The following is a 12,938-nucleotide window of genomic DNA, read 5'->3' on the forward strand; positions in this document are numbered from 1 at the left end:
TGGAAAGAGGCAATTCTTGCCTAGTGGTTGTCTCCCCACAGCTGGAGTAACTCCAAAGATGCTCAATTTCTTCTTAGAATCCAAGACAGGAAGCTGTCAGGAGCAGACAGTTCTCTAATCAAAATGAACATTAATATAGAAATGTTTGTAACGTCAGTTCTATGGACTTCTGATGTTTTGAAAACCAACTATCCATGTAAGGTAATCTGGACTGTTGTCTGTTAACTCCTCTCAGCTATTTCTAAATAAAATATAGAAAACACCCTAACAATAAACTCAAAGCCATGAATTTGCTATAGGCCCTTAACTCACAGGCTAACCATCTCAAATCAGTTAGAAAAGTTAAAGAAGGACTGGATCTAAGCCTTGTATTCCTAAATGTGTTATACAGGCACAATGCCTATGAGAGTGTCAATATTCATCTCACTTTTATATCAATAAGCTCATACCAATGAAAACCTTAAATTTGAAATCAATGTAAATTTTGTTCCTGGTCTTCTAATTTAAACCTTAAGCTCTTAATAAACCCATTTTACTTGTTTTCTACTTATTTCTTCCCTTTTATATTATTGTAAAACAGTTAATGATATTTTCTTTTGCATATATCTAATATAAGAACCATTTGAAATAACTAACCATAGTGTTACAACACTTAAACTGAGTAATTCCTTAATATCAAATTGACATATGTTATATGAGTTTGTTTGAGTTTGAATTCACATAAGATGTCCACTTTTGGGATTGTTTATTTCTTTAGTCTCTTTTTATGTTGAATCGCTTTAAGCATACTCATCCCCTCCATCTCTGGCTTTGGTTTCCTCCACTTTGGTTGTTGAGGAACCCAGTCCTGGGTGCCTGCTCTCCCCTTACCTTGCTGGGCATTTAGATCCTCTCGTCTAATTTTCTTTGTGTTGTTGTTCCCGGGAATGAGCAAATATGTAAACTTACGTTTCCTGCTTCGGCTCTGGAATCAATCACTTGAAAGAAGCAATGGTTTTGGTTCTTTTATATAAAACCACATTTTAATGCATATTTTAAGGTAAATTAGAATTATTGTCTTTTAAAGTAAATTATATATCTTGTCTCTGTGTATTTTTTACTAAATTGTGTATATGTCTATTTGAATCATTTAATGAATTGGCTTTAAATTGGATTTTTGTTTTCTAATTATTAAATAGCTGTGAGTCCCAAAACTAAATGATAAAACAACTGTTCTTTTTCTTTACTCTGTTTCTCCTTTTTCATATTTGTAGTATAACATCATTCTGTTTCATTTAATAAAAGTCTACATACACATAAACAGAGATCCTCTTGTCTACTGCCAGGTGACATTCCCAGAATGTGTTAGGTGGATGACAATCGAATTTGACCCTCAGTGTGGTACTGCACAGTCAGAAGACGTCATCCGTTTGCTTATTCCTGTCAGAACCCTTCAGAACTCAGGATATGGAGCAAAACTGGCATCTGTTCATGAAAACCTTAATTCATGGATAGAATTAAAGAAATATTCAGGATCCTCTGGATGGCCTACTATGGTTTTAGTGTTGCCAGGTGAATTTTTTCTTCTCTTTTTTGGGCTGAAATGGAAGATAGATTATCTATATCTATATCTATATCTATATTTATATCTATATCTATCCATATGTATAATGGAAAGTGTTTAACTTCAAAGAAAATTATTTAAAGACTTATGGGTCTTGGTTACAATTAAGGATAAATAACACGTGCTGGGCAAGGGACGTAGTGTGGTCTAAATTTGTGAAGAGTTGTTGTGAAGATTTTGTGTGTATGTGCGGGGCTGAGGGTGGGGGAACTAACAGTGTTAATACTGACTCTTCTGTATAGTCAGGACCAAAGTACCCAAAAAGTATGAAAGTGGACTTGATTTTCTATTTTCTCAGTAAATGCCATATTTTTTAGAAATAGGTTGCAAGCCCCTCCTCTTAACATGTGAGTGTGGGGTGCGGGTGGGGGTGGGGATGGATGTATGTGAATGCTTATTTCTGATATTTATATTTTTCCTTTAAAAGAAAATGTAAGTTTTAAACTCTTTATTGTCTGAAGTATCCTAATTTTAACCATTTAACAATAAGTACTTTTTCAAACACTTCAAAGTGTAGAAGGAAGCTTTGCCATCCTCACACATTCTCGCCTTGGTGAGTTTAGAGCTTTTCCTTCGACTCTAACCTACTTCTATTGAATTGGTTGATTTGTTAATAGATCCTAAAAAGCCAAGCACAGATTACTTACTTCAAAGAAGAGAAGACTAACCTAGGTACTCAGTAATTGATATATCATGTTTAGAAATGCCTAAACTCACTTAAGGGTAGGATTAAGGGAACTGATTTAACTATAATGGAAAGTAGCAACAATTCATTAGAGTTGGTTCAGTTGTTGCTTCTAGCAGCTCGCTTAAGTAAATGAAGGACTTCTTTCTCAAAACATCTTCTTTCCATTTTAATAATTGATTTGAAGAATTATTTATATAATAAAATAATAAAATATTATCAAATTATTTTAGGCTTTGACCTCAGTAACAGAGACAGGTACTTGCTCACACACACACTTTTTTGTTTTGTTTTATTTTTTAAGGAAATGAAGCCCTTTTCTCACTGGAAACTGCCTCAGATTATGTGAAAGATGACAAAGCCTCCTTCTATGGGTTCAAGTGTTTTGCAATTGGATATGAATTTAGCCCTGGACCTGATGAGGTAAGAAAAATTATTTTCCTAGTCTGTCAAGAACATTTGGCTCTTTTAAAGTTTCTATTGTTTTAAAATGCCTTGCAAGCCAGAGGTTTATATTTTAAAATGTTGTGTAGTTTAATTATGTGTGGTAACCTTTTGGTACTTTTTGTACATGGGGATAATTGAGTTTGTGCAGTATGGTCCCATTTTAGTGAAGTGTATTTTGAAACATAACTCATGCCCATGCTAAAGTTGTTCTACCTTTAGTAAATAACAGAACCTAGCTTCACAAAGGGATTTAGCTTATTCTACACTAAAATAAACCCAAGATCATAATTGCCCAAAGTAATGAATGGAGAATGATTTGGACAGTGACGGTATAATTGCACACTTGTGACAACATTGGGTATGATATTAAATCTTTCTCTTTCAGGTCCAGCTAATACATCTTTCTCTTTAGTTTCAGCTGCAGAGCCTAACTTTGAATTACATGTTTTCATACTTCACATTCAAACATGTTTTAAATAGTAACTTTTATGCAATTCTACAGGGAGTTATTCAGCTGGAAAAAGAATTAGCCAATCTTGGTGGGGTTTGTGCTGCAGCTCTAATGAAGAAGGATCTAGCACTGCCTATTGGTGAGTCCATTTAATCATAGGTGTTACTAAGGAGTTAGAAGAAAATTTAAAAGTAAGATATATTTATTACAGAATATTCAAAGAAAAACTTTGAACACAAATTCTGTGTTTACATATACAGAGGAACAATAGCTGTTTGATACACTGCTGTTGTTTAAATGGAAACTAGAGCATATCCTAAAATCCTTTTAATTTATTCAAGTTTATATATATGACTATCCTCCATATATAATATATACATATATACACCAAAATACACACACACACACACACACACACACACGTATTTCTTTTTTCACTCTGAATGCCCATGCATGCCTTCTCATTTCATCTTTTATTACTCCTATTATTTATCTTTACCTTTTCTTTGTCATCCCTTTTTATGCCCCTTTCTTGCTCCATTTCAATCCTCTCAGTTTTCTTGATCCTACTTAATATTAGCCCATTTGTGGGAAATATACCAATGTTCTGTTTTAATATTTTAATATTTTTATATAAAGAGAATTATTAGCACCATCATTGGAAAAACAAAAGCTTAGTAGCTGTTAAGATTTTGCTTTTTGATGTAGCTGTACTTTTGGTGGGTTTTTTTTTTTTCACTATTTATTCTAAAGAAAATTACACAGTAAATTACAATCACAATGAAAATAAATGTGTATTTTGCAGAAAGGAAAAAAATTGACATTTCTAGTAAAATCCTATTTTCTTAACTTTTCTTATTTTCATATCATTTATTTAGAAAATGAGATGGCACATGTTTGTCAGGAAAAATGTAATACATTTGAATTAAAATATTTACAAAAGAGAATTACACTAAAAACTAATTATCATTTTACGGAATGTGTCAAGCCCTTTAAAACAATCAATTAAGAAAATTATATTTCATTAACAAACTTTTACTATGATCAACTTTTACAGCTTGTTAAAAGCCCTGAAATAATATTTAAAACATTCTGAAATGTCTGCTTATAATACAGGCTCATCAATACCAGGTTTAGACTCTAAAATTTTCTAGCTGTCTTCATGTAAGCATACACCTCTGATGTTTGAAAGAACATCAGTTACAACTACTGTGACTTCATTTGTCAAATTAATATCTCAGTTACACAGAAACTTGCATCTGCATCAGAAATCTATTATCCAGTGACTCTAAATAGCAGAGCTGACATAGTGGATGGCTAAGCCTCTGCTGCACTGGAAAGCTTTTGAAAAGGCTGACTAAACATAGCAAACTAAAAGGAACCAAAAGGAAATATAAACTTTACCACATAGATAAAACAGGCACAGATGATTTGAATAAATTATTCTTAAACAAAAGTGGATAAAAATTTAAAATTTCAATGTAAATGTCTGAATATTGAGTGCAAGTATTAAATCATTATTTTTAGTAAGAATGATAGCAGATACTTGTACTATTATAGTTAGGTTTCAGAACTCTTCTAAGAATTTTCAAAATATGTGTTCACTTCATCTGTCGCATAAAGTTGCTCTCTAAACAGATCCCTGTGACCCCTTCTGTTTATACATGGAAGAAATGAGAATTGAATTGTGTCCACTAACCTGTATTTTATACCCAGCAAGTACAACTAAGATTTGTTCTTCAGTAGTCAGGCTACATATAGTATTCTGGCATTATCCTCTTCAAGTTAACTATTATTAAAACAATTTAGTACAATCATGTTATAGTCCATCTTTTCTAAACTAGAACAATAAAGTTGTAGAAAAATACCCATCTCTTTCAATACTCAACAAAACAAGTAGTTATAGATTTTAGAAGAATATAATTATGATTTTTTTCACATAAAGTAATCAAAAAATAATGTTGAAGGAAGGATGAAGACAGCAGTGCTTCTGATTGCCAAACTAAGCTACAACCAAATCTATCATTCGGAGTCTAGTTAGATAGCCAATGGGATCAGTGCAGTTGACACAGAAAACTATGTGGCCTGAGAAGAAAAGTTGCCCAGATTATTTAAGTGAAAAAAATAGTTACCTACAAGATTGCTTTCATTGTTGGTGACAGCATCACATCTGTATGCAAGTTCACCTGTGTATATATTGGCACACATACATGCAGTATATAAGAAACTATTGACAATGGATTTCCTTAGGGGAAATGTAATGATTAGAATATATTTATTCCAAACTTTCTTCTAGTCAGCCTGACTATTTCCTCTGAGCCATATAATTGTTTCATAACTGACAAAGAAAAATCAATAAATATACATGTTCTCTATTGCACAATATAAGAAAAATGGCTAAAGGACAAAGGTAATTAATGCCTTAGGATTTTATGACTCATTATTGTTTACTTGAAATATATTTTATTTATTAATCAAAATACTAATTTTATTTGTAAAAAAAGAAAATATTTTAAGTATAGAAACTTCACACAGAAATGCATTCATATAGCTACTTTCTCAGGTTTATACAACTGTTTTACATCGAAACTTGAAATTTTCACCTACAAAATTCACACTTGAGAACCATGTCATTGACATATACACAGACACACACATGACACAAAGACATAAAGACACAAATGGCACAAAAATAGTTTCCTAGTGTTACGAGTTTTTGTGTTGAGCAACATTCATAGTTGCATTAGGACTCTTGCATCATCTGCACTGCAGTGTGACTCTGCCTAATTCTTCACATTGCGTGATAATTGATTACTAGCTTAGCAGTTATAGCTCATATTACACACACACAAACAAACAAACAAAATGAACATTTTAAAAATCTAAACTATTGGATTTATCTATATTTGTAAATTTTGTCAATCTATGACAGCAAGATTATGAAAACAAATAGTGAATACAAAAGATTGGTAAGGTTATTAGTATAGCCTTATTATACCAATATAATAAGGTTATTAGTATATTTTAGTGTAACTTTTTCATTTGTGTAACAGGTAACGAGTTGGAGGAAGATCTTGAAATTCTTGAAGAGGCTGCATTGCAGGTATTGCACCAAACATTTTAACTTTTGTTCATTAGTTTTAAAATAATAGTTTCTAGGATGATTCATATTTTCTTCAATATAAGACTCAGTGGTTAAGTGCTTCATTCTGTTTATTGGCAGTTGTAGAATCATGTAACTTATAAGGTGCTCTTAATGCAAGAGCCCATGTGCTTTTTTATCAGCAGTATCTGAAAAGGATCATTTACTACCCCAAAATATAAAGGTTGTCTTTTAGAATAGAAGAATTCATTTTACGATATCTACTTCTTTCTAATTTTACCATGAGTCCACAGTAGGGTAGCACCAATTTAGATAGGACCTGCATCCTGTGCTAACTATATGTACTTAGTAGTGTACTTATTTACACAGTTATTTGCATGCTTTGTAGTTTATAGTCCCTTTAATATTATTTTCCAATTTTAAAATTACACCTTTAAGTTAGTATTGTTTTTTATGCATCATATAGAAATTCCATGATCTATCTAAGAACCTGGCTAGTATCTAAGTCCTATGATTCTAAGAGTTAGTATTTTATATTTTTTAATTGATCAAAATGAATAAAATAAACATTGATTTGTGTTCATTTAATCAAGATTTCTTTACATATTTTACCTTTTTTAGTTGTCACACAGCCCTGTAAATCAGAGATTCTCATCTCCATTACAGAACCTTGAAGCAAAGCACTTAGGGATGAAACCTGATGGCTTGCTGACAAATCCTTTAATCTGACCACTCTGCTATAGTCATAGGGAGCTCTTTATTTTCCCTGTAATTTAAAAGACACTTATATTAAAAAACAAAACCCAAAAACTCCCAAGTGTGTGTGTGCATTTAATGTTAAGTGGTTATACTTTCAGAAACAAAAAAAGTGATTTAACAAATACTTAATAAATGTTATAGATTATTATTTACATGTAAACAGCTTTCAAGAAGTTCATATATTATCATTTCATAAGATGGTGCTATATAAAATAACATTTGGACTAGATACTATTTAGAGAGTATAACAATTATGTAAATTACAAAGTATGCTATACAATTGATATCCAGCTTATATTTATCAACTAAATAAAGTATTCTACAATCATTCCTAACTTAAAGAGTTTACAATTCTATACTTGAATTATGTTCTGATTTTAATTTATATTACCATCTGAAAACAACACTTTTAAATCAACATCATCTTCCTCAATGTTAAACAACTTAAGTTTGATTATGAGACTAGCCTTTGAGCTAGTAAGACATATTAAAAATAACGTAGCATGTGTGTCTTTTATTTGTGAATCCAGAGAACTCTGTTGGGTGGCTAGAAAGAGCTGATGAACTATTCACCACTACAGTTGTCAGTAATGGGAACTGAAAATGAGAGGTAGCCACCACTCCTTTCAGGAGCTCTGACCCTGCCTGACGTGCAAGAAACACAGCATAGATAGACCATGCCATCTACCATGCAGAGTTTGCAGTTATAGAATATAGACAACTGGTACTGTTCTCCTGTATGTTCTTCGTATAATTTGCACTTCATGGACCAAAGATAGTAAGGCTGGGGCATAGGAGGAAATCATTTTTCTTAATAAGGCGTACAACAAATGAGTACATGTTGAAAAATTCATAGAAAGGTTTCTATTTTAATATATTTACCATATATAGTTGCACACATATATAACCTCTGTACTCAATAGGCCAAGACAAAAGAATCCCACAATCAAGGCCATGTATGGACTGTATAATGGAGCCTTTTTTATAAATAAATAACAAACAAGTAAGATATAAAGATTATTTTTTTTCCCCAATAGGTGTGCAAAACTCACTCTGGCATTCTTGGAAAGGGTTTGGCTCTTTCTCATTCACCGACTATCTTAGAGGCACTTGAAGGAAACTTGCCACTTCAGATCCAAAGCAATGAGCAATCCTTTCTGGATGATTTCATTGCTTGTGTCCCAGGATCAAGTGGTGGAAGGCTTGCAAGGTACTTTTAATGTTACAATTAGTTTCTTTTAAGGCTTCATCCCTAAGGAGAAATTAAATGAGATAATGGCCATTTTGGTGTTAAAATGTTCCTTTTTAAAATCCAGATTCTGTGTTTTGAACCAGAAGTAAAAGGTGATAATATTTTAAAATATGTGACACTAATTAATTGTCTTTTTCCATTGGCTGTATTAGAATGAAAAGAAAAATATGTTAATTTGTTTTAACTTACAAATAAAAATAGAAGTCTAGCCTCTTTTTGGTTTTAATTTTTAAGTTTCAGAGGTTACAGTTTACTATTTAAAGGCAAAATGTTGACCAGTAAACAATAGGTAACCTTTTAAATTAGCCTCCCCTTTGGGCTTCTAGACACTTGTATATAATGCATGACAAAATTACTTAGGATGCATGTCACAAGACAAGCTGGATGTAATTGTGAAGTGGATTCAGGACTGGGTAGCTCCAACAGTAGGAAATGGACAAGTTTTGCAAGTAAGAACAGATATTAAAGAAGGTAGTAGTTATGTAAACAAAGGGTGTACAGGACACCCAGCTGCTCCCAAACAAGTGACCAATATTCTGTCCTTGCTTTCATAAGGCATAAGGAAACTGGTTTTTTTTTTTCCAGGTGTTAGTAGAAATGTAGTCACCCTCAGTAAGAATTCAAATTACCTGAAACTGAATGTCATTTTTTGATATCTTATACATAAAAATTTCAGTATTTTCTAACTTTAAAATTATTTCATAGAATATGTAAACATCAGAAACTTCATGCATTGTTGTGTATGTCTAGAGGATTTTTATTAATTACTTCCCAGGAAAACACTTGCAACTATCACTGAATCAGAAATGAAGACACTGGTTTAGCATTTTGTTCAGTACAAGTTTAGTTTATTTGGCTGAATTTCATATTCTCTTTTTTTTAATTCTTTTAGATGGCTTCAGCCAGATTCCTATGCTGATCCTCAGAAAACATCCTTGATCCTGAATAAGGATGATATTCGTTGTGGCTGGCCCACCACTATAACTGTTCAAACAAAAGACCAATATGGCGATGTTGTTCATGTTCCCAACATGAAGGTAATTGTATGTGAGTTAGAAATGTCTACACATTTACTGCTGATCAGAGTTGAGAATGCCAAGTCTTCACAGTTAGCCTACTCTTCTTTTCTTGTCTTTGTATAATGGAGGACACTGAAGAATTGCTTATGATTTATTTTTATTTTATTTATTAATTAATTCTTTAATTTCCAAGGTACAAGTTAGATGCTCCAGTGGATTCAAAGAAGATAGTTTATGTTAAGCATACATTAAAATTTTATCTCATGATCCAAACATGGAAGCAAAAAGATGGAATAGAATATACTCTGTAGTACGTATAGTATGTCAGGTGACATGCATATACACTCATTGTGTTATCCTATATATTGTCTCGTCTTTGTTGTATAACAAAGAGCATTTGCAACATACCACCATTAAAAGTTGAGCATATGGCAAAGAAGCAAATGCTTTCAAGATTTAGGGAATTTGATGATAAATGTATATGTATGAATATCTTTATATATACATATATATATGTATGTATAGACTAGGCATGTACATGTATATAATATATATAATTAGTATATATAAATACATATTACAGTAATATACTATGTCACCAAAGTATACTCTCAGACACTCCAAAATATTTCTGGAAAGTTGTTAGCAAAGTTAATATTTTCAGTATTTTAATATGCCTTTGAAAAATCAGTTTTCTTATGTGTAGATGAAGGATATTTACATTTTACCGTTGTAGAAACTGAGTTGCAAAGTTTACATTGTTAAAATCAATAACTCAAATTATTAAATGTGGTATTGTGGTATGTGGTAAATGTGTACTTTTCTTCCCTGAAACAGATTTCTGATATGTTTCTGGTATGTTTCAATTTTTTTTAATTTATTTTTTTATATTTTATTTACATTTCAGATGCCATCTCCTTTCCCCATTTCCCCTCCCTAGAAAACACCTATCCCATGCCCCCTTTTCCATTTTGCTTTTATACATTTTTTAAAAATGTTAATCAAAGTAAGCCATCAATTCTAAAGGCTTCTATTAATGAGCATTTTTTCCTTTGTAGACTATTACAGCAAGAATTCAAATAAATTTTTACAGATAGGCTGTTATTATAAGGAGTATTTGCATTTCAATTATCTGATAAGATATTACTTCCTGAAAGTATTCAATATAGATTATTTCTGTTTTCTTTCCTGGTATTATACTAATGAAAAATTTAATTTTTATGCTTTGAAAACTGTGGTTATTTGTTCTAAAATAGTGACACATCTGTGTTCTACTATTAATGTAGAAGACAGAGGTAACGTCATCCTGGCTCTGGAAATGACCAAGGTGAACCAGTGTCAGCAAAATTTGTATCACTGACTTTGTAACTATGAATTACTTCCTTTGATGTGCAAGGATAACTATATGTATTTGGTTTTTATATTATTGTGGATAGGTGGAAGTGAAAGCTGTACCTGTTTCTCAGAAAAAAACATCTTTGCAACAAGAACAAGTAAAGAAATCTCAAAGGATTCCTGGCAGTCCCTCAGCAGCAGCAGCAGCAGCAGCACCTTCTACGACCGACATGACTTTTGGTGGGTTGGCATCGCCAAAGCTGGATGTTTCCTACGAACCAATGATAGTCAAGGAGGCACGATATATTGCAATAACAATGATGAAGGTAATTTATTTTTACTTACCAGAAATTTTTATCTTTTCAGCATTAATTTAACATTTCAGTTATTCAATTCAGTTCAAGTCAATTATACACATAGTATTACAGGTGTAGAGAGTTACTCTCAGATATTAAACTGGCAGTATATATTTCCAAATCCTGTTTCTTCACCTGGAGAGACTTTAAGTCAGTTTCTGGCAGATATTGAGCGCTGACCCCTTATAGAACAAGTTAATGCAGTCAGGGGTTGAGATGACTTAAAGCTGAAGTACTTGTCTGTCAGAATACAGGCCTTCAGGACTCAATGGTTTTCGCGGGTCCTTTCAGTTTTTACAACTCCCAAACATTAGTTTATCACTTTAGATTTCTTACTTCTCCTCACTTTCTAGTTAATAATTCCTTTAGATGGGTTAAAAAAAAAATAGGAGTCCAGCTTTTCACTCATCTGAAGAGGCGGAGTTACCACCCCTTGTCATCATGCTGAGTGTAGGTGTTTGGTACTTTTAGAAAGCGGGGTCCGTATTCTAGTATCTGAAAGATATGATTGTACTGATAGTTTATAAACACTGTAGTACAATAATATAGTATAGTTAGGAAGACAGCTGAGTAGGAAGCAGGGCCGCTTGAAACATCACAGGAAGACTGTTGGCTTCCTCTCAGAAGGTACCGTGAGAGTGTGGAATGTGACTGGAGAGTTGTTAGAATGAACTTTAAACATATTGAGTGTTGCATCAGCCCAACTTCAATGCTAATGAAGAGTAAAATGAAAAGAATGGAAGTAGGAAATAAAAGATGAAATTCTTAACTGAAGTAGAAAACATCAGAGAAATAGGGTATAGCAAAACAGGAAGAGCTCTGCTCCAGGTCATAGATGCTGTCTCAGAGCATTGAGCCCTTTGATTAGCAGAAACTAGGGTTTTCTCAAACTAATATTTTTAAGCTGTTAGTCACAGAATGTTAAGTTCCACAGAGAGGTGGACAAGGAATGACTATTTAGAGGGCTAAAGATGGACCAAGATAAATTGTAACTTGGCTCTGGGGCTGCAACATTTTAAATACTTCGCAGTCAATCAACCATGAAGAGGGATGCATTTTGAAGGTGTACCTTCTTTGGGGGACTTTTCATTCACACAAAATTTTCTATTTTTTTTTTAATTTATTAGATATTTTCATTATTTACATTTCAAATGTTACCCCCTTTCCTGGTTCCCCCTCCCTCCCCGAAACTCCCTATCCCACCTCCCTCCTCCTGCCTGAGTGGTCTCAGCTCATTTATTGGATATTTTAGCATTGCACTAAATGGAATGTTTATTGCAAGGGTGCCAGTGTTCCTTGTCTCTTCCTTAAAGGTATATGAAAACTACTCATTTGAAGAACTGCGGTTTGCATCACCAACTCCTAAAAGGTAAGAACTGTTTTCTCAAAATGTTGCTGAAACTAAAACGTAATCATCCAAACTGAAACAATTTTCAAAAATCCCTTCCGTATTTTCTTTTGTTTTAAAACATTTTTACTAATTCTTTGAGTCCATATGTGCAACTGCCCTGTTGGTTTCTGGAAGTCATCTACCACCACTAGCCTTCATCATCCCTCTCCATGAAGATCCGTGAGCCTTGACAAGAGGGATCTAATAAGAACAGTCCATTTTAGGCTGATGGCTAAATTGCCTCTTGTTCTCTGTATGTTTACCAGTTGTGAGTTTCGGTTAATTGCCATCTGCTGTAAGAAGCTTCTTGAATAAGAGTTGAGATCAATAATTAATAGTCATTTTAATACTGTTTATTCACCATAATAATAATATTTCATTATATCCCCTATGCCTTATAACCTATCTAGCCACAGGTTCTTGGCTCCATTAATGTTACCAAATCTAGATTTCATCTTGTGGAGCAGAACTTAGATCCAATCAGAAATGGGTTGTTCTCATGATGTCCATATGGCTATGGAACCTGTGGGCATTTCTC

The 12,938-nt window shown here is 32.9% G+C and overlaps 1 protein-coding gene across 14 annotated transcripts in view; it reads left to right on the forward strand.

The window, feature by feature from the left end:
• The window catches only part of Mycbp2 (MYC binding protein 2), a 222,594-nt gene that overhangs the window by 131,643 nt on the left and 78,013 nt on the right, over positions 1-12,938 (forward strand). For all 14 annotated transcript variants that reach the window (XM_076930602.1, XM_076930603.1, XM_076930607.1 and 11 more), the window contains 8 exons: positions 1,326-1,551; positions 2,593-2,711; positions 3,238-3,325; positions 6,240-6,289; positions 8,086-8,258; positions 9,193-9,337; positions 10,756-10,980; positions 12,324-12,379. In XM_076930602.1, the coding sequence (XP_076786717.1) occupies positions 1,326-1,551; positions 2,593-2,711; positions 3,238-3,325; positions 6,240-6,289; positions 8,086-8,258; positions 9,193-9,337; positions 10,756-10,980; positions 12,324-12,379 (1,082 nt within the window). The remainder of the gene's footprint in view (positions 1-1,325; positions 1,552-2,592; positions 2,712-3,237; positions 3,326-6,239; positions 6,290-8,085; positions 8,259-9,192; positions 9,338-10,755; positions 10,981-12,323; positions 12,380-12,938) is intronic.

The sequence above is a fragment of the Arvicanthis niloticus genome, chromosome 3, assembly GCF_011762505.2.
Source record: "Arvicanthis niloticus isolate mArvNil1 chromosome 3, mArvNil1.pat.X, whole genome shotgun sequence".
NCBI classification, from domain to species: domain Eukaryota; kingdom Metazoa; phylum Chordata; class Mammalia; order Rodentia; family Muridae; genus Arvicanthis; species Arvicanthis niloticus.